The sequence below is a fragment of the Hippopotamus amphibius genome, chromosome 16 (genome assembly GCF_030028045.1).
Source record: "Hippopotamus amphibius kiboko isolate mHipAmp2 chromosome 16, mHipAmp2.hap2, whole genome shotgun sequence".
Taxonomy (NCBI): Eukaryota; Metazoa; Chordata; class Mammalia; order Artiodactyla; family Hippopotamidae; genus Hippopotamus; species Hippopotamus amphibius.
The window spans coordinates 6,844,554-6,872,448 of NC_080201.1; the positions used below are offsets into that span (position 1 = coordinate 6,844,554).

General features: G+C 52.3%; 1 protein-coding gene across 2 annotated transcripts in view; it reads right to left on the reverse strand.

Moving 5' to 3' along the window:
• CMIP (c-Maf inducing protein) overlaps positions 1 to 27,895 on the reverse strand; it is a 222,890-nt gene that overhangs the window by 81,215 nt on the left and 113,780 nt on the right. For both annotated transcript variants that reach the window (XM_057711373.1, XM_057711372.1), the window contains exon 2: positions 4,135 to 4,260. In XM_057711373.1, the coding sequence (XP_057567356.1) occupies positions 4,135 to 4,260 (126 nt within the window). The remainder of the gene's footprint in view (positions 1 to 4,134; positions 4,261 to 27,895) is intronic.

Here is a 27,895-nt window from a genome sequence, read left to right on the forward strand (position 1 = left end):
GCTGAAATACACAGAACATCCAGAAACACACCGGGTGGACCAAGGCTGGAGGGCTGGCGCCTTTGTCTGGGGACTCAACCTGCTGGCATGCTGCTCGATGTCTCTGAGCAGTGGAGGAAGCACGTCTGCCTGAGAGCACTTCTTAACCTTTCCTAAACTCAGAGAGGTCAGTTCCCAGGGGTCTGAGCGAGGCACGGGCTCAAATTCTCATAAAGCAGCTGTGTAAGGACGTCCCGGGGAGAGGGGCAGGGAGAGGAGAGGGAGGAACAAAGAGAGGAGGACAGAGTTAAGTCCAGATGCACAGAGAGAAGGGCTCAAGTGGAGAGAGAGGTCTGGAGAAAGACACCAGAGGAAGAGAAACTGCAAGAGAAGCAGAGTGACCTTTATCAAGGGATAGTGAGAGACGGGGGAGGGCAGGGGAGAGACGGAGAAAAAGTGTCAAAGACGGACAGACACCCATGGATATGGGGAGGCTACAAGAGAGACAGGGAGACCAGGCAGGCTCGGGCAGGGACCCCTGTGACCCCCAGACATGAGCCCTACGTAGAGAACAGCTGTGGCAGACGCAGAAGGATGGAACCCTACTGAGGGATGCAGGGATGCTGGAATCCTACAGACCCCCCTGCATTCTGAGGTTATTTCCTTCCACGGCGCGAGCAGCACACGGAACGTAGGGTCAAAATGAAACGTTCTAAGGTTCACACCCTTCGTGTGATGACGGAAACGTTCCCTATCTGCTCAACAGCAGCCACGGGCCACACGTGGTCCTGAGCCTTGGAACGTGGCTACTGGACTGAGAAACTGCCTTCTTGACTTATCAACTTAAATTTAAGTGCAAACAACCCTGTGTTGCTGGTGGCTGCTGCAGAGACAAGCACAGTTCAAGGCACCTTCACCCTCTGCTGACCAGAAGCGCCCAGATGAAGCGTGGCCTTGCCCCCCCAGCACACCTGGCTGCTCCTCACCTACCCGTCACCCCCATCAGAGCAGGGAAGACTGCCCTGTCACGCCACTGCGCTGGTTCCTGTCACATGACTCGGGACAAGCCCAGAGCAAAGGATCCCCACGACGGCCATGAGAACATATGAGGGGCACCCTGCCCGCCACCTCGGGGTGCCACTCTGAGCCCCACGTGCCACTCCCCCCACTAAGCTGCCCCATAACCACGCAGATCTCCCAGCTTGGAACCCACTTCCAAGATGACTCGAACCCGCTTATGTAACAAGACGGCCACACGCCACCCATGAATCACAGGAGGCAGAGGAGGAGGGTGACGACAAGAAGGAAGCGAGGTGGGAGCGATGGGGATGACAGCGAGGCAGGGACCGAGGCGGCAGGGCAGGGCTGCACCCACCTGGGCCTCCCTGGGTGACGGGCGGGAGGCTGCGTGTGCTTCCCGCCCGGCTCTGCTCTGAGTCCCGCTCTGGCTCCCGCCAGCCGCCGCCGCCGCTGCCGCCTCCTCCTCCTCCTCCTCCTCCCACTCTCCTGCTCCAGCCCCTGGCTCCTGGGCTGTGCGGGCTGCGCCGTCCACTGGAGCAGGGGGCAGCGAGAGGGGGGCACGGAGCAGCCGCAGGCCCGCCCGCCCGCCCGCCGTCAGCACGGCAGGGGGAGCTCTGACGTGAGGCCACCGCCCGACACAGCCCCAGCCGGGCGAGTCATCAGAGTCGGCCCGCGGCCACCGCCGGGATTAAAGGGACATTCTGGCGCTGTCCGGGGACCTGCATCCTCCGAGCTTCACTGCCCTTCTGTCCCCGGGGCAAGTGATGCTCAGGCCCTCCTTGCCGGTAGGCTGCGCTTCTGGCCCCAAGAGCAATGAGGCCATCCCGCTGCCTCTGCTGGTGCAGTGACCACCACACCCAGGGAGCTGGGGGCTCAGGGCCCTCCCTCCTCCAGCTGGGCTGCCTCAAGGTCCTACCGGCGTATGGCACTCGGATCCAGCACCCTCTGCCCTGCAACCAGACGGATCCCTCTATTGTCCCCCTGCCCCTCCTCAGGAGCCTTCCATGGCTCCCTAGGGCCCTCAGAACATCGCTGTGGCTTCTTCACCCAGCTAACAAGACCTATATGATCTGGCTGTAACCCAACAACTCCGGACACGTGGGCAGGGCCCTGCATCCGCCTCCCCGTCTTCCCCAGGGCAGCGAATGCCCCCTCCCCCACATTCATGCTTTATACCCCCCTTTCCCTCGGCCCAGACGGTGCACCCCCCATCCCGGCACACGCCTACTCATCCCTCTACTCCCAGCTCTAATGTCACCATCCCAGGGGAGCCTTCTCTGGTACCCCTAGGCCGAGTGAGTCACTCCCTGCTCTGAGGTCCCAGTCTCTGGGGACGGGCCTCTATGTCAGCGGCTACCTCTGCAGTCATTTGTTTATGGCTATTTCCCTGGGGGGCCCAGGAGCTCTTCAAGGATGGGGCTGAGGGGCTGACTCACTTCCCCACCCCCAGCCCCAGCACACAGGATGGCAGGCTCAGGGAGCTGTGATTCCAGTGGGATTTTCTCAGTCTCCTCCTCTCAGCTTTCTGTGGCATCCTATTATTGTTGCCCCACCCCCAAGCCCCCGGTCTCCCACCGCTGCTCCTCCTCTGGCCCAAGGGGGCCTGGACGGACCACTTCCTTCACAGAAGGGGCTCCAGCCACACATGGGCAGGACAGACCGAGAGAAAGCTCTGCTGGCTGGAGGTGAGGAGGGAAAAGATGAGGGTGGGTAAAAGGAAAACGGTAGAGGGTGAGAGAGTTAAAAAGAAGACAGGTGGATGTGGCTCTGGTGTCCTCCAAGCGATGACAGTATAAGGATGGGATCTTCCTAAAGGATGTTTAGCTATTACACTCAGCTTCTGGGGCTCAACATTCCTCAGGGGCCAAACTGTGTGCCTCTTGGTTCCCATGGTGTTAAATAACCCAGTGGCCACTTCTGAAATAAGTTTTGGGGAGCATCTCTTTGGGGTCAGAGCAGGTCTCCCTGGAGAGACAGAGTCAGAAAGAAAATGTTCCTAAAAGAAAGGCCACAGCAGACCATCCTCCTAATGATGAGAGCACATTCTCCTGGACAAGGAGTCTCTGACGTGGGGTCCCTCCTGGAAACTGGGGTGGAACCCCCTGAAATGATTCAGAACATATCACATGTGTGTAAGGGAGCGGCAGTGTTTTTATTTCCGCCGCAACTCCTTTCTTGGTAGACTCACCTCTCCCTGCCCATGGGCCCTGGTAGGGCTATCAGAGTACACAGCTGCCTGTGGTAAAGGTGGGCATGTAACTCAGGGCAGCGCATCCCCTGGGGTAAATCGGACTATAGCACAGCCAATCCGAATCTTCCCTGAGATTTTATAGAAAGATACTGAACGGAAAATGGGCTCTCACATTTTTTCATGATTACAAGCTCCAAGAATATAGCTTGAGGCTGACAGAAATCCACCTTTCCCACCACATGGAGAACCTCTGCCTGACAATAAAGCCAGCACATAGAAGTAAAGCTAAGAGATAGAGAGAGAGAGAGACTGAATATTAAGGATAGCATTTGACTCTTGGATCCAGCTAGGCCTGAAGTCCTATCTTAGACTTCCTAGTTATTTTAATACAGTTACAGCATCAAATTCTCTTTTTGCTCCTGAAAAATGTTTGAATTGTTTCCAACCAACAGTCCTGGTCAATACACACAAAATGCACACTTTTCCAAGGAGAGGGCTCATACTTCCATCAGAGTCTCAAAAGACTAAGATCAATGAGAAGTAAGAAACCTCCTCACTTGAAGTCTAGCAAAAGGTAGCATCTGTTGCTTACTTGCTTTTTACAGCCTTTTCAAGCCTGTGTCTATGTGCCTCAGTTTCCTCATCTGTAACAGGGAGATCAGAAAACCTAATATTCTTTGGCTTTGTGAAGAGAAATAAAAATACAACATGGAAAGCTCCCAGATGGTGACAGGCATGCAGCGGGAGCTCAATCTGCACGCACGGTCCCTCTTCCTCTCCCCAAGTGAGCTCCGATTTGTACCTTTCTTACACTTGGAGGAAAAAACACCCTAAGTTAAACAACCTTTCCTCTTGATAGTTGGCTGTCTCCCTCCGAGGGAAAAGAGGAGGGCGAGTGAGTGAGGACGGGGCAGAAACTGCTTGTTCATGTTTATTTATCCTACCTGCAGCAGGACGGTTCCCCCAGGAATTGTGAGCTGTAAACAGTACTTCGGGGCGTTCTCCCAGGACAGCAGCTGAACGTCTTCAATGGCGCTGTAGGAGACCGAGTTTTCCATGTACCCAGTTGGCTGCAGCCAAAAAAGAAAAAGCAAAGGCATACATTAGTTACAAGATCAGGCACAATATCCGCACTGGAAAACATCCTCACTCTAGTAACAAGCGAACTGAGCTGGTATAGACACTTGGCAACTCTGGGGACCAAAGGACCCCATCTTTCCTAGCTGGCAGCATCTAGCTGGAGGGGAGGGGCCGTGGTGGACACCCACCCATGTGTGGGGATGTGCAGAGTCGGAACCAGACTGGGGGCACCTTGAGGGCAAGACCAGCACAGCTGGAGGCTGGACCCCTCCATCCCTCACTGTGTCCAAGCCATCACCCTCTCCTGCCCAGAAAGCAGTGACAACACCCCCACCCTGCCAACTGGACTCCCTGCCTTGTCTCTCCCCACAGGTATGCATTCTCCACTCATCACCCAAGTTGGAAAACTCAATCCTCTACTCCCCGGCTCAGCATCTTTCAATGGCCCTCAGTGGTCCAACCACAGACTCCACGCTCCCATCACCGACAGGGCCCTCAGGTCTGGGCTCGAGTCCTCCTCCAGCCCCACCCCCTTCTTCTCTCTCCCTTTTGTTGTACCCCACACAGGCCTGCTGACAGCTCGGCAAACTCAGCCTACTCCTTGTCCCCAAAAGGCTGTGGTCCCCTCGCCCCCACCACTGGCATCTCCTCTTCTACTCTCCAGACCCCATAAGCCACTTGGTCACATCCCTCCCTGGGCCCTACGTGCTCACCACGCCCATTTTAATTACTGTGGACCTGTGTGTTATCTGTGTGCTGTCTGCCTCCTGGCCAGGCGGCTCTGTGAGGTCGGCCCGAGTCTGTCTCGGTCCCCCCTCTCTCCCCAGTGCCTGGCACGTGGCGAGGGCTCAACCACTTGTGTTGAAAGAGAGAACGATAAGGGCTCTCATCGGTCAACGCGGGGTGAGGCTGGGGCAGGAGAAAGTCACAGCCACTCACGGCTGAGTGAGTTCCACCCGCATGGAGAGAAGGCGCCAGGCACCAGTGGGATGCACTGGCCACCGGGAACCAGCAGTGTCCTTGTCACGCTGGCCCCAGGAGGCCAGACTTCAGCGGAATCAGAGGCGAGTGCAGCACAGCTGAGAAGGATAGCAGCTAACATCTCCCACGCGCTGACACACGCCGAGCGCTCCCCAAGCACGTGGCAAGTGCTGGCTCCTTTAATCCTCATGAAGGTCCCAAGAGCAAGTGCCGGGCCATCCCCACTGCACAGATGAGGAAGCTGAGACTCGGCAGATCATGTGACTTGCCCAAGGTCACCCTGCTGGGAAGGGGCGCAGCCAAGGTTGACCTCAGCTGCTGCTCAGGGATCTCCAGCCTGACCACTAAGCTGTGGTACAAGCAATTTAAAATCTGAGGCCCAGCAAGTGAATTCTGCCCTAAGGATGCAGGACCTCCATGAGCTTTTTTGTTTTCAATCCCTTGTCTGCCAAAGCTGAGCTGTGGTGGTGGTGGTGGTGGTGGTGAAAATGGTTGAGAGTTTAAGCTGCCTCAAATTTCCCTGACGTGACCAGTCACCATGCTCAGCAAGCAAGGTGATGATCAGTCGATTTGTTCATTCATTCGTTCACTCATTCATCCATCTGACAGATATTTATTGAGCACCTGTTACGTTCCCGGTTCCATGCTGGCTGCTGTGGATACAGCAGTGAGTAAAACAGGAGCCCAGTGAGGCAAAGAGACAACAAACAAACAAAATATCCAAATAAATAAACTATTGGAGAGTGGCAAATGCTGCCACAAAATCAGGATAGAGTGTGATGACAGGTGGCAGAGAGCTGGAGCGCCATGGAAAGACAGGGAAAGTGCGCCACAGGCCCATGGCCAGTGCAAAGGCCCAGGGGCAGGAACAGGCTTGGAGTGCTCAGGGAGGAGCGAAGGCCAGAGGGAGGGTCGGCGGGCAAGAAAGGCCTTGGAGAGATGGGCAGGCCACCCCTGGAGGGATTGGAAGCCCAGTGGGGTTCTGGGGGTCGCTGCCTTCGGGGCAGGTGCTGCAGGGCAAGTTTCACAGCATCACTGGGCCTGCAGCATGGAGAGAGCGGGCGGAAGCAGGGAACAGCCTAGAGGCTCCTGCATGGGGAGGAGGCAGCCAAGCTCATCCGGCCCTTCTCACCAGTGCATGGTCCACCCCTCGTCACCAACGCAGGCGGCCTCTGTGTCCAACCAAGATGATCATTAGTGCACCCCAGAGGCAGACACCTGGGCTCCCCTTGGCCCCTCTGCCCTATTCCACATCCCCTGTGCTGTCACATTCTCAATACTCTGCAGTAGATGACTCAGCCCCAAGAGCACGTCTTGCCCTGAGAATACCAGCGACACCAGGGCCTGGGGGACGGGTGACACGCTTGTGTTTCTCGCTGTCTCCCCTGCTGGTGTTTCAGCACCACGAGAGCGGGAATTTTCACCTGCTCTGTTCCACATGCCTAATTCCGTGCCTGGCATTTAGGAGGCGACTGTTATTTCCTTAACAAATGATGGAATATTTTCCTAAATAAGAAAAGGTCTACCCACATATTACTTATAATCACTATGCATAACATACTTGGGAAGAGGCTTTGGTTACTAGTTTTAAATATCAAATTTAAAATAAATAAATTTAAAAAATTCTCCTTGGGACTTCCCTGGTGGCACAGTGGTTAAGAATCCTCCTGCCAATGCAGGGGACCCGGGTTTGATCCTTGCTCCAGGAAGATCCCACATGCCTCGGAGCAACTAAGCCTGTGTACCACAAGTACTGAGCCTGCGCTCTAGAGCCCGAGACCCACAACTACTGAGCCCCCGTGCCACAACTACTGAAGCCTGCATGCCTAGAGCCCATGCTCCACCACAAGAGAAGCCACTGCAATGAGAAGTCTGCGTATCACAATGAAGAGTAGCCCCTGTTCGCCACAACCTGAGAAAGCCCGTGTGCAACAACAAAGACCCAACGCAACCAAAAAATAAATAAATAAATAAATAAATTTATTAAAAACCAAAACCAAAACCAAAAACACTCTCCTTTAGGAAGCAATGGCACCTGGGTACCTAGATGTGCTGAAGGCCTTTCCTTGGTGGCCCACAGCCACCTCTCTCCCTTTTCAAGGTCTGGCTGGTTCCCAAACCCCAGCCCACTGACGCCTGGATGCAGAGAGAAGGCAGAGAACATGGACTAGGATGTGGCGACGAGGGCATCTAGAAAATCGCTGGACGACACCAAATGACAGAGATACAGAAACCCATTTGGAAAATCCCACGACGTTATAGAGCGTGACCACAATGGCGTGGGTTTGATTATCCAAACCAAGCAAACGGCCAGCCTCGTTGCTTTAGGACTGCACCTTGGGCGCATGAACAGAAAGCCTGGAGGCTTCTATCTCCCACCACAGCCTCCTACAGACCGAGACACAGCGAGACCCTGCACCGCCCAGCGCCCACACCAAGCCTGCGGGAACACGTCCCAGATGACCACGACATGCGGGACTTAACACGATGGAGGACCAGCTAAGCACCCAGACCTGCCTTTCTCAAGACCCTGCGACAGCTGCGTCAAGGGGGCCTTGATTAGAAGTTTCGGCACAGGCTTTTCGGGGAAAGGTCAGGTATAAATAAATACATACTGTTTTTTAAAAAGCGGATATATTGCCGTTTGAGGCAGTACTGGCTAAAAGCAAAATTTGGAGAATCAGCAAGACCTGTGTTTCAGCCACTTACTGTGTGTCTTTCCGTAAGTTATTGCACCTCTCTGAGCCCATTTCCTCCAATGGTAAAATGAGAATTTAAGAGAGTATTAGGAGCCTTAAAGGGGATCCAATTTGTCAAAGGCTCAGCACTGCATTTGGAACATACTGAAAAACTCAATAAAATGAACTATTGTGAGAAACACTAAACTTTTTATCTGCGGGATCTTTCTCCCCTGGAGCCATAATTCTAGTCTAACCATGAGAAGAACATCAGACAAACCTGGACTGAGGGACAGTCCTCAAAATACCTGACCAGTATTCATCAAAAACAAGGAAAGTCTGAGCATCTGTCCCCGCCCAGTCCACAGAGACATGATGACTAAGTGCACGGTGAGCCCATCTGAGATTCTGGGACAGAAAAAGGACATCAGGGAAAAAACTAAGGAAATCAAATAAAGTGCGGATTTTAATAAGAGCATATCAATATGGGGTCATTAGCTGTGACAAATGTCTCATGCTACTGTAAGATATTAACAATTGCAGAAGGGGGTGTGTGGCGTATATGGGACCGCTCTGTACTGTCTTTGCAACTTTTCTTTGCATCTCAAACTGTTTTGACATAAAACGCTTACTAAGAAAAATTAGACGCTGCTGCTACCACTATCGTTGATGCCATTATTGTCATCATGGACACAGCATGGCAGGGGTAGGGGTGGGGTGGGGCTGAGGCTTGCAGGGGTGACGGGACAGATCAGGATTGGAAGCCGCCTCCCTCCCCCCCCCCCCCATGCCGCTCTTTGGATGCAGGTGTGAGCTAACACTGACCACGGACCTCCTTCATCCTGGGTACTTTCACCCTGTTGGGGTGAGTTTACAGATAACTGGTAATCCCCTGGTGATCTGAACGTGATGACCAGAGCTACAGTGGAGGAGATTCCTGCATGTGGTGAAGGCTGAGTGAGAGAAAAAGGAAAAATTAAATGCTCCACTTGAGGGGAGCTAGGAAATCCAGCTCTAAGAGGTGCACTTAAGAGAACATTAAGCAGATTAAAAGTCATTTCTACGTGTAAAAGCAGTGCAAGATGTACTGTATGATTCCATTTGTATGACATCCTGGAATGAGCGAGGGACTGAAATCAGACCAGTGGTTGCCAGCAGCTGGGGGAGGGGACTGGTTACCAAGGGGCTTGGAGGAGGGGTGCGGGGGAACTTTTTGGGGTGATGGAAATATTCTGTCTAGACTGTGGTGGCAGTTACTTGACGGCACACATTTGTCAAAATCCACAGATTCACACACTAAAAGGGTGAATTTTACTGAATGTAAATTACTGCTCAAACCTGACTAAGAAAGGCAACGCGCGAATGTTCAAGAGGATTTGGAAGATGATGAACAGGATGAACTCTTTCAGATAAAACCCTTATCAAGGCCTCGCAAGAGCACTCTGGTATGCTGCCTTCCTGGTGATCTTTTTATAAGTGCTTTTCTAAGGTACATATCGTTCTGTAACTCGCCTTGTTCCACGTTGTAGAATATTTCCATCCCATATTCTGAACCCATTCTGAACCTGCCCATCCCATCTTCAGCACTACCATTTTAGTGCCTATTGAATATTCGACCCCCGTTTGTCCCATCACCACTCCCACCCCCTCCCCTAGACAGTGCGGTGGTTTCACTTTGTGCTACTATAAACAACTCCACAATGAACATCCTTGTGAAACATGTTTTTCTACCCCATGTTTAGGATTATTTCCTTAGGCTGGATTCCCAGAAATGGAATTACTGGGACAAAGGGTAAGAGCATATTTTATGTTGTTGCCAAATTGCTCTCATTAAAGAGAAATTAAAGAGAACTGGGGAGTCCTGGCTAAGACCGGGGGCCTTCACCCTGGGCCACCAGTTTGGCTGGGTCCTGCTGGACGCTGCACTGACCTGTGTAAGCTCAGTGCAACCGCCTGGCTGCTAGGGGCCTGCGATGTAACTGCACGGCACGGCATGGGTGCTGTGTCTCTGAAGTCTGCAAGGGGGGCCTTCTGCAAGAGGGAGTCCTTCTGCAGGGCATCTTTCTGCAAGGGGGTGGGTCCTTCAGCAGGGGGATCCTTCTACAAGTGGGGTCCCGGCTCTTAGGGATGCTGCTTTCCCATGGGAGTCGGAGAACAGGTCAGGGATGCCTCTGTCCTTTTGTGTTCGGGGACTGATGAGGGGCGAGGGTGGGGGCCCTGGTGCTGCCAGACCAGGAAGAGAACACTGCCCCCCACTTTTGTTTCTGAGACGAGCTTCTTCACTGTCCACTCAACACCTGGAATCTGGGCTAGAGACAGCAGGGCCTGGAGGGAACTCCCCAGGGGCCCCAGTGGACCCCCTCCCCCCCCCCCCCCAAAGGCCTTCAGGGCTGACGTTCCAAACTCTGAACCTTCTCGGGTTTCTCATGCGGCAGAGTCGGCAGGGAGTGGGGTGACCAAAGGCCCCCTGAAACAGCCCCTGACCTCGGCCCCTAATGCTGGCACGATGCCGCCAGCCTTCCCCGCCCCCCTGTCTTTCTGGGGAGCCAGCTCCCTCCCGCCCAGACCTGCCTGCTGGTTTCCATGGGGATTTCTCTAAAAGCGCCTATGAATCACGATGTCTGCAGGCTCCCAAGACGAGGCTCTGGGCTGATTCAAGACACAAGTCGGGAAAGCGCCCGGCACCGTTCCTGGGGTGGGGGGAGCACGGACACTCTTGCCAAGCTGGGGGCCAGGCTGAGAACAGCGGGCTGTCGTGGGGGGGTTGCTGCCCCGGCGGGCGGGCGGGTGGGCGGGCAGCCCACGCTGGGGATGCGTCGCCTCTTTCCGCGGATGGACGTCGCCTGAGCTGCGGACCCACACCGCACAGCCTGACTCCACGTGGCACCACCCTTCAGCACGAGGAAGGATCTGCCCCCAAGCCCCACACACAGACCCCAGCCTCGAAGGAGAGAGATCCACTCAGAGAGTAGGGGAGCCCCCTCCGGCCCCACCTTGGACAGTCCACGACAACAGCAGCCGCAACAGTGGTGATGCCATTACCCTGGCGGTGGAACCACGGAGAGGCTCGGATCAGCCCTCATCTTCCCCTGCAGCTTTTTAAAAACGGTGATAACAGTCACATGACATAAAATTAAATACTAACCATTCTAAAATGTACAATTCAGTGGCATTTAGTGCCTCCACAACGCTGTGCGACCTCCACCTCAGTTTAGCTCTGAGCCACTTTCATACCCCGAGAGGAAAGCCCACAGGCATTGAGCAGTCACTTCCTGCTCCCCCCATCCCCCATCCCGGGCGACCGCGGGGCTGCTGTCTGTCGCTGTGGATCTGCCTGTCACGTCAATGGAATCATATGGTATGTGCTGCTCTCTACCTGGCTCCTTTCACCTAAACGTCTTCGAGGTTCACCCACACTGCTGCATGTATAGCACGCTGCTCCTTTTTTGTGGCTGAATAATATTCCACTGAACCGAGAGGCCACATCTGGTTTACCCACTCATCAGCTGACGGACATTTGTGTTGTTTTTGTCTTGGTTTTCTGAACAGCCCGCTGCATATTTTCTTCAGGGACGTGGCAGGACACACGCTCTGCAACACCACCCACGTGACACCCTCCCCACCCCCCACTGCCATGTAGAAAGGCATGGCTGATTAACATTTATCAAGCAGTTACCATGTGGCTGGCACCATGGTGAGGGCTTTATATGCTATATTATCTCATTTAACTGTACAACAATACTGGGGGGGGGGTCAGGGAGTGTATTTATCCCTATTTATCCACATGCTACAGAAGAAGAAATGGAAGCACAAATCGGTAATGACATGTCACTAGCCCCTGCTTTTAAGAAACAGACCTTGGACTCAACCTCACACCCCCCAGACGATGACCTCCATCTCGAGGCTCTGCCCAACTCCTCCAGCCAGATCTGAACTCCAGTGTGTGCACCTGAGCGCATGCACAGTGCAAAGCGTGGGTGCAAAAAGGACCCAGCATGGCAGGGGGCTCAGAATCAGCCTTCCCGCTGCCACCCACCCAGCCCCGCAGGTCCACAGGCCACCTACGGCTCAACTCAGCCTTAAGGGCAGAAACGCACACACGCTCATTTGGGACAGGCCTGTCAAAATATTCTGATGTTCTCTTTAACCCCACAAGGAGAAAGTCATGTCGCCAAAGCAAAGCGGCAGCTAAGGATCTGCTGCTAGACTGGCCAGCCTGAGCCCCAGTCCTGGGGCAAAGCTTCTCGAATGCCTTTCACACTTGCTCTCCCCTTGTTTCTGTAAAGCAAAGATACTGAACATGACTTCACCTTCTGCTGCCCTGGGGCTAATGTTATCACCACCACCATCCGCTGGCGAGCGGTGCCGCAGCGCAGCGAGGCTCTGGGTGCCACTAAGAGGGAGGAGAGCTGCCTGCCGCTACATTTCCTGGCTTCACCGTGTGAGTGTGTTTGTTCTCCACCGTCCCAATCATTCTCTTGATGCCTGACGGCTACTTCCTAGCACCCCCACACCCGATCCTCAAAAGGTTTCTACTCTTCTGTTGTAGCCTGTGAAACCAGAGAGCCAAGCCTGTTAGAATTAAGTGTAAAGTAAAAGTAACAGGGTTTTGAGCAAGAAAATCTGTTACAAGAAAAATACATCTTTCTTACATTTTACGGTTTTATGATGTTTTACAACAGCCCAGGCCTCTTTGGGGGCCTAGGAGGGGTTGCCTAGGGGGTCATGAGATCTTCAGGACAAAAGGAGGAGCCACTGACCCCCCTTCCCTGCTGCAGAGACCTCGGCAGAGCAGCGCTGGAGGCTGGGCCATGAGGGCAGGGCCGGAGTCTGGGGCCGGCCAAGGCTGTTCTCCATGGACCACACGTGGCGGAGATGGTCAGGAGGCTGTTCGCGCTTGTTAATCATGAGTCCGGCCGCGGCAGCTGCCCCCTTTTATGGTCAAATGGCTCAAGAAGTTTAATAACAGAGTGAAGGACTGATATTTCCATGTTCAGACCCTTCTCACCCCAGCCACCACTGTGGGCACGGGAAGAAGAACGGAAATCCGGGGCCCAGGGCGCTGTGTCCCCCGTCTGTGCCAACCTCGGGGCGTCTGTGCCACCAGGTGACTTTGCCACTGGAGCAGCTGAGGCTCTTGAAGGCTGGACACTTCCAACCATGGCGTCAGCAGATACCTCTAAGGATCACCGAAGCCACAGATCAGCTTAAGCAAGCCACAGGCACCATCTGACTGATTCTTCACAAGGACCCCGGGAAACGGGTGCTGCTAGGACCCCCATCTGGCAGAGGGAGGCTCGAGGCAGTCACGGCTGGTCAGCAGAAAGGCCATGTCATTGACTCAGAGGCCAGGTCTGGTCCACTGTGCCACGTCTCCCGCCTGTTCTATGAGACAATGGCCCAAGAGCGACAAGATGACCAGGGTGTGCTGGAGTGGGCCTCTTGACTGGGACGGGGGCTGGGGGGTTAAAGAGGTGCACAGATGTAATGACAAAATGAGGTGATAAGCACCGTAGTTGCAGACGTAAGGTACAAAGGGCAAGTGGGGGGAGGAACGCTCTGGAACATTGGGGAAGGCTTCCCAGCAGTGACCTTTGAGCCGGCGGGTAGGGGAGCGCCAGGCACTCCCAGCAGAGGGAAGGGAGGGTACAGGAACCCGTGGCGTGCCAGACCCTGATCTCAAAACAGTGAGTTGTTACACGGACGCTGGGGTGCAAGGACTGCCAGGAAGGCCCGAGACAGGACCTGCACCAGGGCACAGCCCTCGACGACCCGACCTTCTCAATTTCTTGGATACTCTCTCTCTCTCTCTCCCTTCCTTCCTATTTTTTAAAAAATTAATTATTTTTTTTACCATGTAAACAGTAAAGTGCAAAAATGCATGAATGTTTGGCTGCATTTATTTCTGCATAAGCACAGCCCTGTGTCACCCCCACCCAGGTCAAGACATGGACCGTATGCAACATCCCAGGAGGCAGGCTCCCTCGCACCCCTTTTCCGGCAGGGCTGCCTGGTGGTGCCCACTGTTCTAGATCTACCGCTAGAGATCGGTCCTTGGACTTCCTAGAAGCAGCAGCACACACCAGACGTGCTCATGTCTGGCCTCTTTTGTTTGGCGTCATGTCTGTGAGATGTCTGAGATGTGTGTGCTTGTAGCTTATTTGTCTTTAATTTCAAGGCCGTGCTCCTTCCTACGTGCCACCACTGTCTGTGGACCTTTGGTTGTTTCCAGTTTGGGGCTATTGTGTAGAAAGCTGTTGTGCACATTTCTCTACTTACTTGGGGGGGGGGGGGGGGGACAGAGGGGGACAAAAGCACTCCTTTGGGCAAATACCCAGGAGTGGGATTCTTGGGCCACAGGGTAAATCGCTTCTATTCAAGTCCAAGAACATCTGTTTGTGGGGAATTCCAGGGAAGTTTGATAGAAACACGAGACACAGAACTTGGGGCTGCAATCAGATCCTGGGGCAAGAACTTGGGAAGGTGACCAGGTCTTTTCTTGCAGAGAAAGAGAGGTCCCTGCAGGTCTGGGGCTGCAGGGGGTCGGCACCTGTCAGGGCAAGTGTAGATCTGATGTTTCCACAATCCAAGGATTCTTTTCTCTCTCCCCTGGAATCCCAGCACACGGCTGTCACTCTCACCAGTGATTTAACTCTGCAGGCATGTACTGCCTGCCTACTGGGTACCAGCAGCCTCGCCATGACTAGAAAAACACCATAGGTGATCCAGAATCACCTACAACAGCCCGGAATAAAATAACCAATATTCAAGGCAGATATCCAGACAAATTCATTAAAACTTCATGCTTCTGCAATCAGAATAAAACCGCCAAGGAATCACTAAACACCTACTACAATGGCTTTAAAAGACGATACCATCAACACCTCACAGTATGGCCACAATCAAAAGAAAACCAAAACCCAGAAAATAACAAGCGTTGGTGAAGATACGGAGAAATCAGAATCCTTGGGCACTGGGCTGGAATATAAAATGATGCGAATATAAAATGTTGCAGCTGCTGTGGAAAACAGTCAGAGGTTCCTCAAAAAATTAAACATAGAATTACCATGTGATCCAGCAATTCCACTTCTGGGTACATACCCCAAAGAACTGAAAAGCAGTGACTTGAACAGATATTTGTATACCCCTGTTCACATATAGTCAATATCCTGTGATATTCAACATCCTGTGATAAACCACAGTGGAAAAGAATATGAAAAAGAACGTATATATATGTATAACTGAATCACTCTGCTGTACAGCAGAAATTAACACTACCTTGTAATTCAACTGTATTTCAATAAAATAAATTTTTTAAAAAGTACCTAGAAAATTCCAAACAACAACAACAAACAAAAAAAAAATGAAGGAAATTCTGACACATCCTACAACATGGATGAACCTTGAGGACATTATGCTAAGTAAACAGGACAGTCACAAAAAAGACAAATACTGTATGATTCTACTTATATGAGGGATCTACAGTAGTCAGACTTGCAGAGACAGAAAACAGAAAGACTGCCAATGGCTGGAGGAGGGGTGGGGATGGGAGTTACTGTTGAATGGGTACAGTGTTTCAGTTTTGCAAGATAAAAAGCCTTCTGGAGAAGGATGGTGGTGATGGTGGCAGGACAATGTGAATGGACTGATGTACCCTTAAAGATGGCTAAAATGGTAAATTTTATTCCATGTATATTTTACCACCACCACCACCACCACCACAACAACAAAAAAAATGGGGGGAAAAATGATAGTAGCTCGTGATGGCCAGGGTGAGGAGGAAGCAGGATGCTCCTGCATTGCTAGCGAGGGCATGAACTGGTACAGTCCTTTGGAAAGTAACCTGGCAGCATTTGCTGAAGCTGACTCTCCCCTGCCTTCTGCATCCCAGGATCACCACTCTTAGAGCCTCCCGACAGGGCTGTGTCCACATGGTCATCGCATCCCGGGGTCACAGCACCACTTCACAAGCGCCCATCGATAGTAAATGAGTAAATAAACGATGGCGTATTCACCCAGAGGAAAACTACATGGTGGTGAGAACAGAAAAACTACAGGTCTACGCAGCAATATGATGGGTTTCACCAACAAAAGAGTGTGCACCCTGTGAGTCCATTTATATAAGGTCCAGACACTGACCGAGGACAGGGTAGCCGTCACCTCCGGGGGAGTGGTGGCTGGAAGGGGACCGAGGAGGGGCTCAGGAGTGGTCATCCTCTTTGTCTTAATCCAGGTACAGGTGACAAGGACATGTTCGATGTGCAGGCTCATCGAAGCATACACTTAGGATCTGTGTGTGTTTCTGCAGGTCTTTGATACAATTCAACAGAAAAAGTATCCTCTGAAAGTCTGCATTCCTCTGGATCTGCGTTTGCTGATCATGGGCAAAGACATGGCGGGGGCTCGCAGAATGGCTCTGTCATCTTCTCTCATCACACACGCCTGCATCATTCAACAGAGAGAGCCCACACGTGCCGGGCACATGCCAGGCTGGGGGGATGCCATGGTGTGTGAGACCCGCCCCTGCCCACAAGCACAGCCCGTGGCATGTCTGCGTACACGTTGTATACTGAATCTCAAATACAGGCAGATGCTGTCCACTATGAATATAAATTTGTTGAAAACCAAGAGTGAGTTCAGGCATTTTATAAGCAAAATACTTAGGATGCCAAGTGTCGATAAGTTCAAGTGAAACAAAGCAGAGCAGGAGGGGATGCTGGGCTTTGGAGGAGCCGTAGAGTTTCAAAAGGAAGGAGAGAAGAACGTGACCCTCACACAGAGGGCACCCTGGGAAGCACTGGTTCCCAAGGTAAACCACCCCGGCCTGAAACGAGACCCCTGGGTGGTGACGAAATGGGACCAGGCTAACCAGCCCCTCCTACTAAGGGTCAGTGTTCAGGCAGGCAGCCCTTTCCAGGGCAACTGTGACTGACAATCCTGCCCCAAATCTCTTTAAGAGGTTTAACCCATGAATGGGGAAAAAGAGAGAGAGGGGAGAAAGGCAGAGAAAGCGTGGGATCTATCCCGTGAGATGGACGTGTGTGTCCTTCCTGGTCAGAAAACACAACCACTGTAAACCGTTTCCCTTTTGCCGCCGCCACAGAGAGCCGGGGGCAGTCAAACAAGGCCTGGCCTAGCCGGCGTCTCCTGGGATTCGAGGGGCTTGTTCTGTGAGATCTAATTGCCTCATTTCACATGGCGTCTTCGCTCCGAGAAGCCGCCGTCCTCTTGGAGGCAGGCAGAGTGTAATCTTAGACAAATAAACATAACAGTTCTTGGGGAGGCATGGCTGGCAGCCGCCGCTGGTGCGTTTCAAATAAGAAGTGGGAAATCCCTGACTGTGCTGCCTCGGATCTCGCCCGGGGGCTGCAGGCTTCCGTCCGAGGGTTCCGGGACACGTGACAAGGGAATTACTGCACGCTAGCTGCTTGTGCACAGACCCGGGGATCCTTCTCCAAGGCAGCTGGGCTGCAGGGCCAGCGCCATCTCTTAATGCTCGTGCAAGCTCTCACTCACCACCCAGGGGTGGGATCTCTAGAATCACCATTTTAAAATCTGCTTCTGAAACATGTATGTCCGCGCTAAAACCTGCACAGGGATGCTTATAGCAGCTTTGTGATTGCCAAAACCTGGGAGCAACCCAGATGTCTTTTAGTCAGTGAGTGGATAAAGTGTGGCACATCCAGACAGTGGAATACTAGTCAGCACTAAAAAGAAATGAGACACCAAGCTATGAAACGACACGGGGGAAGAAGCTTAAATGCATGTTACGAAGTGAAGGAAGCCGATCTGAAAAGGCTACACACTACATGATTACAACGACATAACATTCTGGAAAAGGCAAAAATTTGGAGAGAGTGAAAAGATGAGTGGTTGCCGGGGTCAGGGGGAGGGAGGGATCACAAAGGCATGCGTATGTGGTGCACGGAGGCTTTTCAGGGCAGTGGAAAGTGTTGTGTGTGACACTACAGTGGTAGGCAGACATCATTACACATTTGTCCAAACCCACAGACTGTAAGACATCAAGAGTGAACCCTAAGGTAAACTGCGGGCTTTGGGGGATCTGGATGATGTATTAATGGAGGTCTGTCAACTGTAACAAATGAACCACTCTGGGGTGGGGGGGTGATGACAGGGAGGCTGTGCACAGGTACATGTGAAATCTCTGTACCTCCTCCTCAATTTTGCTGTGAACCTAAAACTACTCTTATAAAAAAAACCAGGAAGCCTAAAAAGGAGAATCTGCTCCCGCTATGGCAGAAGAGGAGGGAGACATAGGCTGGTCACTTCGGGAAGCCAGGTGGGGCAGAGGAAAGATCCGGAATGTGGACTCGGATGGCCTGCATCCCGTCTCAGCTCTGCAGCTCACTGGCGGGGCAGCCGCAGGCGGCCAGCTCATTTTCTGTCATCGGTGAGACCGTCACAACGACTGTGATGGTTATGACATCTATGTGCACACTTGGGAAGCCAAGGACTTTCTAAGTGGTGGCTCTGAGGGTACAGAGGTCAAGTGAGCCACTGAGTCCAGGTCTCCATATGTGCAGACGTGACCCAGAGGGACCACCTCATGGATCTGACCCTCAGGCACTCTCCCTACCAAACAAAACCTACCTAAGACGCAATCAACAGAAGTGACCGTAAAAATATTTAATTGCTGAGCCAGCCTAGGAATGAATGAATCAGAACAGACACCAGCTGTAAGCAGCTCGTCCTGCGTCCAGGTGCCCGTGGTAATGAGTCAGGCATGACCCTCTTCTCATGAACAAAAGCCCCTCTCTCTGCGCCCAGCAGCATTCTGGATCACTGCCATATGCCACATAACCGGTGTTGCCAAATCAAACTGAATACATTGTACTGAAAACCCAAACCCAACCAACCCCATAGGTTTGATATCCAAGAGTGTTCTTTACACTTTTCAAAATTAGTAACACAGTTCATGGGTCCCAAGGGGTTTGTGTGAACCCCCTGCAGAATTCTGGAGCCCCCAGGTTTGAACCCAGCCATCTCTCCTCTTTGAGTAATATACCCGCTTCCTCCTTTATCCAACTTTAAGCACGCACATCGATAACTCCTCGTTCACTTGTCAAGCATTTGCTCCAAGAAAACACACACACACACACACACACACACATACACTCACTCTAGAATCCCTTCCTTTAAGGACCTCTCAGTTCAGTAGCAGAGTCAGACACATCACAGATCCTCAGAATTCCATGTGTATGATACCCGCAGATTGAAGGCACAGGAGTGCTGGGGAAGGTGAACTAACTAACCTCACTACTGGGTTATTCGAGATGCCTTCGAGAGGGTATGTGATGTTTGAGTTGGGTTTTGAAGGGTGAATAGGAGTTCATCAGGCAGAGAGACAGAGGTTGAGGCAGGAGAGTCAGAAAAACTGTTAGGATCCAGCTTATGGAGACGCCAGGCTGTAATCTCCACTGGATAACTGAGGAAGACGGGATTGGACTCCTCGGCACACAAGACTGAGTGAGCCAGCGCATGAGAGCAGGCCTTGTAGAGAGCGACGCACCAGGCTGCCCCTGAGGATGGCTGCTGCTACGTGTCTGCAACCGGGTGAACCTTGAACAACCATCTCCTTCTGCTGTTGACGTTGCTATCATAACAGTCACAACAAGTCACCTCAACGAGGAAGAGCTGCACGGCCGTCCCAGCAGGTCTTCTCTCTCCGGGACACAGCCCCGGGCGGGACATGTGCCTTGTCCATCAAAAGCATTTCTCAACTCGAGTTATCAGAACAATGGTATGGAAGTTACCTTCCACCTCTCAGCACCCCATCTACATAAGGGATTTCAAAATCCCATCTCTGAGGGACCCCGGAAGTCAGAAGGCTAGGTGTGGGGCAACCTCACTCACCGCAAGCAGCTGCTAGGACCAAAGCAAACCCCAAATCCCTCCTGGAAAAAGACAGGAGCACAATAAATGACAACGTGACGGATCACAGAATCTAACAAGAGGAAGCAGTGACGTCTGAGCATGAGAAGGCCATCTGTTTACTCGCTGGGTCACTCATTCACTCGACAAACACTCACTGGCAGTGCCCTGAGAGCTGTCCTCCAGGAGCTCGCGGAGAACAGGGGACGTGGTCAGCACGGGATGGGACATGGTCAGCACGGGATGAGACACGGTGCTACGTGAGGGTGCAGACTCTCCCGAAGGGACAGAGAAGAGGACAACCACCGATTCTGCAGAGCTGACTCTTGAGAAACGAGTAGGAGTTTGCTGGGCGGAGGAGATGGACAGGCATCTGGGGCAGCGTGGCGGAGGGTGGGAAGTGGGCGTGGCTGCAGCGTGGCGTCCACGAGGGAGAGGGTGGGCTGAGAGCTAGGCTGGGTCGGGAAAGGTATGGAAGGACAAGCCACAGACATGGGCGGTGTCCTGTGCCTCTGGCTGGGCGAGGGGCAGGCTGGAGACCTGGGCACGAGAGGACGGGTGGGGTTCTCCTCCAGCCTGGACCGTGGCTAGGAGCCGCCAAGGGCCAGGGAAGAGGACTGAGGGCTGCTAAGTCGTGGTGCATCTGCAAACTCTGTGTTTTGACATGAACGTCTCTGCAAAATGGAATGAATTCATACTGACGCAGGCGACAGCGTGGATGGACCTGGAAACATTATGCTACATGAAAGAAGCCAGACACAAAAGGCCTCAAAGTGCATGATTCCATTTACGTGCAACATCCAGAGCAGATAAGTCCAGAGAGACAGAAAGCAGATGAGTGGCTGTCAAGGGCTGGGGCGGTGAGGGACTGTTAATGAGCACTGGCGGGGGTGCCTGTGGAGGTGACCGCAGTGCTGCGGGACTAGATAAGCGTGGTGTCTCACAGCACTGTGGAGGAACTCAAGGCCACTGAACTGTATGCTTTAAAATGGCCAATTTTACATTATGTGAACTTCAATTTTTAAAAGTTCGAGATAAATGTGATGAATGCTAAGAACTTTACAGACTTGAGGATGATGGTGGAGCGGCTGGCTTGAAGCCTCTGCTCCCCCTTAGGCCTCACGTGCAGGTGTCCAGGCCCAGCGGCCAGAGGCATCCTGCACTGGACAGAGAGAGAGGAGGAGCCAGGGTCTCAGGGGACTCCTTCAGAGGCCATTTCAAGAGCAGAAAATCATCTCCTGGCATTGAATCATGTGTTGATAATTCAGATGATGGATGAAGCCGGGCTGGTCTGTACAGGATGAAACGACGTCTATTTCCAAAAGCACTGGCCTCCCTGGTAGGATGAACCAGGCCATTGTGTGTTACTGCCATCGGCGGATGTCAACACACTCAACTCCAGATCAATGGCCTCATCGATTTCCATGGAAAACTCTATGACCGTATTAGGTAAAAACAGGGTCATTCTTCTGGCAGAGAGAGGGATGATTTTACATATGTACGTACACACACACACACACACACACATGCTGCCTTGTACTCAGCTCGACATAAATAATCCAAAAACTGGATTAAGAGTCTGTTTCCTGAGCTCCAGACTCACAGTTTATTCATTCATCAAATATTTATTGAAGGCTTCCTGTGTGCCACAAAAGTGCTTCCAAGCATGTTCTGGGTGTTTGGGGTCACGTCACCAAACAGAATAAAGCCCTTGGCCTTCGTGGAGGGATTACACTCCAGTGATCGCCTGGGGGCGCCACCACCTTGATGCCCTCCAGGCCCCTCCAGATCACCATCCAAGCTGAGCCCACCCCTGCTGTCTTCCCAAGCCTGGTTTATGGCAATACATCTAATAGCTGGTCCCCTACGAAATCTAACTGCTTACACCTATTCGCAGCCCTAACCCCCAAGGTTAGTTCATCAACAGGGTCAGACCCAGCTACTTCTCGCCACTTCAGTTCACCCAAGCTTTTCCACGCATGCTGTTCTAGTTCTGTCCCCTGCCATGTTCCTTCTACTGCAAAGGCTTCCTGTCTGGATTTCCTGCTTCCAGCTTACTCTCTCCACCTCTCTCGGATGGAACATTGCCACTGCAGTTTTCCTCCTAAAACTCACTCACTTTTCTTGTTCCTCTGCCCAGTGACTCTGGGTAGCTCTGCTCTGCCTTCAGAGAAAAACCAGCCTTTGGCCCTGCATTCAGAAGCTGCCATGAGGTTTCTCAGATGCTCTGGTCTCTCCCAAAGCCCATGTGGTCAGGGTACCCAGAGTACCTGGGCAAAGCCTGAGAGCAGATGGGAGCTTGGGTCCAAAGAAAAACATCCCCCCAAACCCCAACTGGGGCAACAGTGAAAAGAAGGGACTGTGAGACAACGGGCCTTCTTTGGGGACTTGACCGCTCCCCTCTGAACCTTTGACCCGACTGTGGGAAACTCGACTGACAATTTTCATTGAGGGCTGGTCCCTCTCTCTGCCCAGGGACAAATATTTCCAATGATTTATTTTTAAAAAGCAAAATCGGGCAATGATTGAGAAAGAATTCAGATTTAGCCCAGGACAGTTGCTCCACAAATAACAAGAATAGACTGGTGGCTGATCGCAGTCGGGGTCAAAGAACAGAGCCGCTTTTGCTGCAGTCTGGGACCACAGCTGTAGGGGAGGCCCCCAGCTCCGACCTCGGGGCAGGACTCGTGACACGGGGGGACGTTCACACAGACAGGAGGCCCAGGGCTCTCCCGACGCTTCTCTCCATCAGTGGGGAGACAGAGGGGCCAGGCAGTCCAGATGCTGGCAGGGTCCCGTCTGCAGCCCCAGGAACAATCCCCTCTTTCAGTGCCCAGGCAGGCGGCCAAGGTCAGAGGCAATGCCAGCCAGAGCTTAGCCTCCCATGCCAAGGCCCTTCAGAAAAATTTAAATAATTTTAGCTAGAAATGTCTCCTCTTTCCTTGCTGTAAACAGACCATTCAGAATAAACTTTGCCCTTTTCTGGATGACATAATCGCCATTCCGAGCACCCCTGACTGCATACCGCCACCATCAGGAGCTCGGGACGCGGCGGCTCCGCTCCGCACTCAACGTCCCCAACTGCTGTGCATTTCTGCACTTTTCTATCATTTTCCCCTCCCTCCGCACAGCTTCAGGCTGTCAGGTGTTCCTGATCCCCGAGGACCGCGTGTCAGTCCGTGAAAGGTCCCCGCACCTCCTCCTAAGTCGCTGCTTCTAATTCATGGTCTTGGGAACCTAAGCAATACACTTGTCGGGGCTGTGCCTGGGGTGTGAGCAAATGAGACCCGTGAGCCTGGTGTGTGGCCGCCGCTGTCTCTCAAGACACGTCTTCCTGGGGTTCTGGGCTGTGTGGGGGCTGGTGTGCCTGCTGGAAAGGGCCTCGGAAGAAGCAGGATGTTCCGCTGTCTACTCGAAACAAGGTCCACTGCTGACTCAAGGAGCGGAGTTTCTTGCAACTGAAAAGCTGTGCCACTGAAACCCAGGCTGTCATTAAAGGCCACCCCCTGCCTTTTTGGGCAGGCCTTTGATTCGGAAAGGAACTCTTCCAGGTCCCCACTCCTCCAGTCCCGCCTGCCCTTCTCAAGCCCTGTCTGATAAGTGATTTTTAAAAGCATCGCCTTGGCCCCATCATGCTCAGAAAGAAGGGGACTGAGCTGGCAAGCTGGCACATAACCATTCCAGGCAGGAATTCCCCGGGACATGGCCTGAGCACTCAGTGCTCCAATGTGGGGGGACCAGACCCTCAGTCCCCAGGCCCTCTAGGGAGGAGGCAGAGAGCAGGAACCAAAGGCCCTGGGCTCTGGGGGTCAGACTCCCTGAGTTCAAATCCCAGCTCTGTCACTTTGAAGCTATTTGACATGAAGCAAGTGGTTCCATCCCTCTTTGGCTCTGTTTCGTCATCTGTATCTACCTCAGAGTGTTATTCTGAGGAGTAAAGAAGACAACAGTTCTTAAAATGCTAAGGTCAGTAACTTGCTTCCTAGGTAGAGTAGCCAAAAGAACTGAAGACAGGGACCCAAACAAATCCTTACACATCAACGTGCACAGCGGCTTATTCACAACAGCCAAAAGGTGGACCTGACCTGAAAGTCCATCAATGGATGAATGGATAAAACAAATGTGGTCTGTCCGTGCACTGGAATACTATTCAGCCATAAATAAAAACTGTTACACGCTACAACACAGATGAACCTTGCAAACACCAGGCTAAGTGGAAGGAGCCAGGCACAAAAGGCCACATATTGTATGATTCCATGCATTTGAAGCGTCCAGAATATGGCAAGCCACAGGGCCAGAGCACAGAGTGGTGGGTGCCAGGGCCTGGGCGAGGGGAGCAGGGGGAAATGAGGAGTGGCTGCTGATGGCAACAGCGTTTCCTTTCGGGATGCTGAGATGTCCTGGAGCTAGACAGAGATGGCGGTTGAACGACACTGTGAACATATTAAATGCTTTTGAACTCCTCACTTTACAATGGGTAATTTCATGCAACGTGACTTTCACCTGAGTTTTAAAGGCCTTAGCTTAGTGTCCAGCACACAGCTCACTGTGTCAAAGGCTCTGGCATTGGGAGACCCTGCAGCTCCCTTCTCTGAATCTCTGATTCCTCATCTGTCCATCAAATGGGTCTGAACACGGCCGTGACCTCATGGGGCTGCTGAGGTGATGAAATGAGACACTGTGTGCAGGTGCTTGACACAGGACCTGGGACATGACTAAAACACTAAGTATGTGATGCTGAGGGGTCTGAAGAGGGGGGAGGAGGTGGGGAGGGGATGGGGACCCGGTACAGGAGCTGATAAAGGAGGTGTGTCTGAAGGCAGGTGAGGAAGCCCAGACCCCACCTTCCTTGCTTACAAGGATCTGAACAGGAAAAAGAACTCTTCTGAACCCAAAGACACTGGCTCAGTTCTGCTGGAAACATTGGTTCCTCAGCAAGTCATAACTCTCCTGTCGAATCATTTTGTTTTTTTAAAGCACAAGAACCTTTTTTGAAATGAAATCTTTGCCCAGGAGCCATGAGAGGTAAAAGATAAGGCAGGTGCCTCTCAGAGGAGAATGGGCTGGGGAGGGCTTGGGTCAAGCCCCTGGACCTCTCCCCATTCTGCTCTGGTTCATTTCCTCACATCTTCCTAGTGAGAAACTAAGGAGCTGCCCTGGCAGGTTTCTGCTGATTCTTTCAAGAGGCAGGCTCAAGGTGAACCATTTTCACAAGGGATAGAATTGCTTTCAAGCTAGAAATTGCCTTCCAAAGTCTGGAGGGCTGCCATGGGGCCAGGGGAAGAAGGGGCATTTGTGGGTGTCTCAAGAGAAAAGAGCCAAGGCTGAAGGATATAAGGCAGAGGGGTGGATGTGAGGGCCCCTGGACCCAGGAGCTGCCCGGGCAGGCAAGGAGCCCCAGGCAGGGTCACTGCACCCCGTCTTGGCTGACCTCAGCAGCCCCTCATCCTCTTCTTCCTGCTCACTGTTATAAGATGACCGCTCATCTGCTTTTACCAGGCAGGGGTGCCATGCCCATCTCCCTGAAGAGGAAACTGAGGCACAGAGTGGTCAGGGCGCTTGCCCCAAGGTCGACTGGAATTCTTACCTGAACCTGAAGAGAAAAACAGAGGCTCAGGGGAGGCATGCCACTTTCCTGAGCTGACAGAGCTGGGCAAGATCTGGGAGACTAGTCTCCTGACTCTTAGCCAAGTGCTCCTTCTACCCTATCCCACCGGCCAGAGAGAGAGGTAAGAAAGACACAGGTGGAAAAGTCAGGGGTTCTGAGTGAGGCCTGACCTCACCAGCCAGGGCGAGAGCACATAGCTCTGGGGCCACAGGTGGCTGGGGCTCAGCTCTGCCATCATCCCTCCCCGAGGACCAGTGTGGAGGGAGCTCTGACTTACCTGCAATGGCACCTGCCCGTAGCCACAACAGGCGGGGAGCAGGTGTTCCTGCTTCCAGACCATAGTCCCCAGAGAGTCACAGAACATGCCTGCACACAGCCTCTTGTGACTTCTTCCACATGGAAAAGCCCAAGGTGTTCTTATCCAACTGGTCCAGAAAGACACCCTGTACATCAGTCGATCTATGAGGGTGTCATACTTTCAGGGCTGAAGGGACCAGGGGAAGGGATGGGAAATTCACAAGGACTGCCTTTTCTAATGAGGATTCCAAGATGAGATTGTTTTTGGACAAAAGAGGAAGGAAAGAAGGGAGGAAGGAAGAGAGGGAGGGAGAAAGAGGTCTCACAGACAAACACATTTGGAGAATTGCCTCCCTGTTATTCTCCTCACTGAGGTTTACAATTCACGGTAACCTATTAAAGGCACTGAGAAGTCCTGCAATCAAAACACCTGTCTATATCATTTCTATATCACTGAACCTTCGGACTGTGTTTGTTTTGCTGTTGTTTTTATTCTTGTTTTTGCTAGCACACCTATTAACACTGTGGAATAAAACTCACTTTAGGAAGTGCTAGGCTAAGATATTCCTGGAACCACCAGGAAAGGGTGTGAAGAGTTTGAGTTTCTTTATTTGGGAAGGATAGGTCCTCCTCAGCTGCAAGAAGATCACACCACCCTTCTTAAGGAACTCTGATGAGCCACCATATTTCTCAGAAAAAGTCCAAACCCCTCAGGGTGGCACTTGAGGCCCTCGACAACTGGGTTCTGCTCTTCCCTCCCGTCACTGCTGAGAACTTCACCAATCCCTCAGAGTTCTGTGCTCAGGATCCATTATGCCTCTAACAGCATCCCCTTCACTTCCAGAAAAAGTCCTGGTAACAATCCCCTAAGCTTACCAGGCAGCAGAAACTTTTCAGTGGTAAGAAAAATGACACACATATTTTCCAAAAGTGTTACAAGAAAGAGCAAGTGTGGTGAGGGATCGCTAGTGAGTTCAGTGTTACGGTGCCCATTTCACAGATGAGAAAACAGAGGCGGATCCCTCTTCTCAGTACTCTCTCGGCGTTTCCTACTCTTGAGTTGTCCTGACCCCTGAGTGGAACCTGTGGGCTTGTTGGCAGGTTGGATTTGAAGGACTCAGGCTGAGTTCCATCTTAGTGATCCAGAAAGACTCCTGGAGTGGACTAGTTTCTCCTACCTCTTTCCTGCACTCACGTAACTCCAAAATGCTCTCATCTTCCAAATCAAATTTTATGGCCCATCAGTCCCAGGACTGGGGTTGAGCACTTAAAATACTCCCCTGACTTTCCTTTCTGAAGGCAAGCATGGCCTGGACATTGTTCAGGCAACGTGAAGGTTACACACTAGGAAAGACCCAGCACTCACATAGCTCAGGACTGGGATTGTCACTGACTGGGATGAGACCAAGGCCCACTGTACCCGCTGTGACAGACTCCCCATGGAGAGCAGGGAAGAGACCTTACATGCAGTGTCTTTTACTTTCAGTGATATGATGGCAGTGGTGATGGTGGTGGTGATGGGGATGCTGGTGATGGTGGTGATGGAGTGGTAGCGATGGTGATGGTAGGTGGTGGTGGTGGTGGTGGAGAGGGTGATGAGAACAGCCACCACTGTGGCCAAGTGCTTCCTGAGCTTCACCAAATTTGACCCCTACTATGATACTTCCATTTCACAGCTGAGAACACCACGGTTTAGAGGTACTGGGACATCACAAAGCCACATGGTTGGTAAGTCATGGGAGTGGGCTCCACAAGTGGATCTAACTCTAGACCCTCTGTTCTATACTAGGCGTATTCAGTTCATGTAATTCCACAGCACACTTCAGTGGTTATAATACCAGGCTCTGAGAACAGGCTGCTTGGGTTTGAACCCAGGCTCTGCCTCTCAGTGGCTGTGTGTACTTGAGCAAGTTACTGCACCTCTCTGTGTCTTGACTTCCTCGTCTAGAATGAGCACAGTCATACTGTATTTCATCAATTCAAAGATACACAGCTGACCCTCCCATAAAGGTGATGTGATGATAGAGCTCTGGGTGCAGTCTTTTCTCTCTTAGAGGTACAGGAGAGAATGCAGTGTCTAATAAACAATGGTCTCAGATTTGCTGAAAGATGGTGGTTCCTACCCCACAGAGTTGTTCTGGGGATGAGGTGAGACGATATGTACTGAGC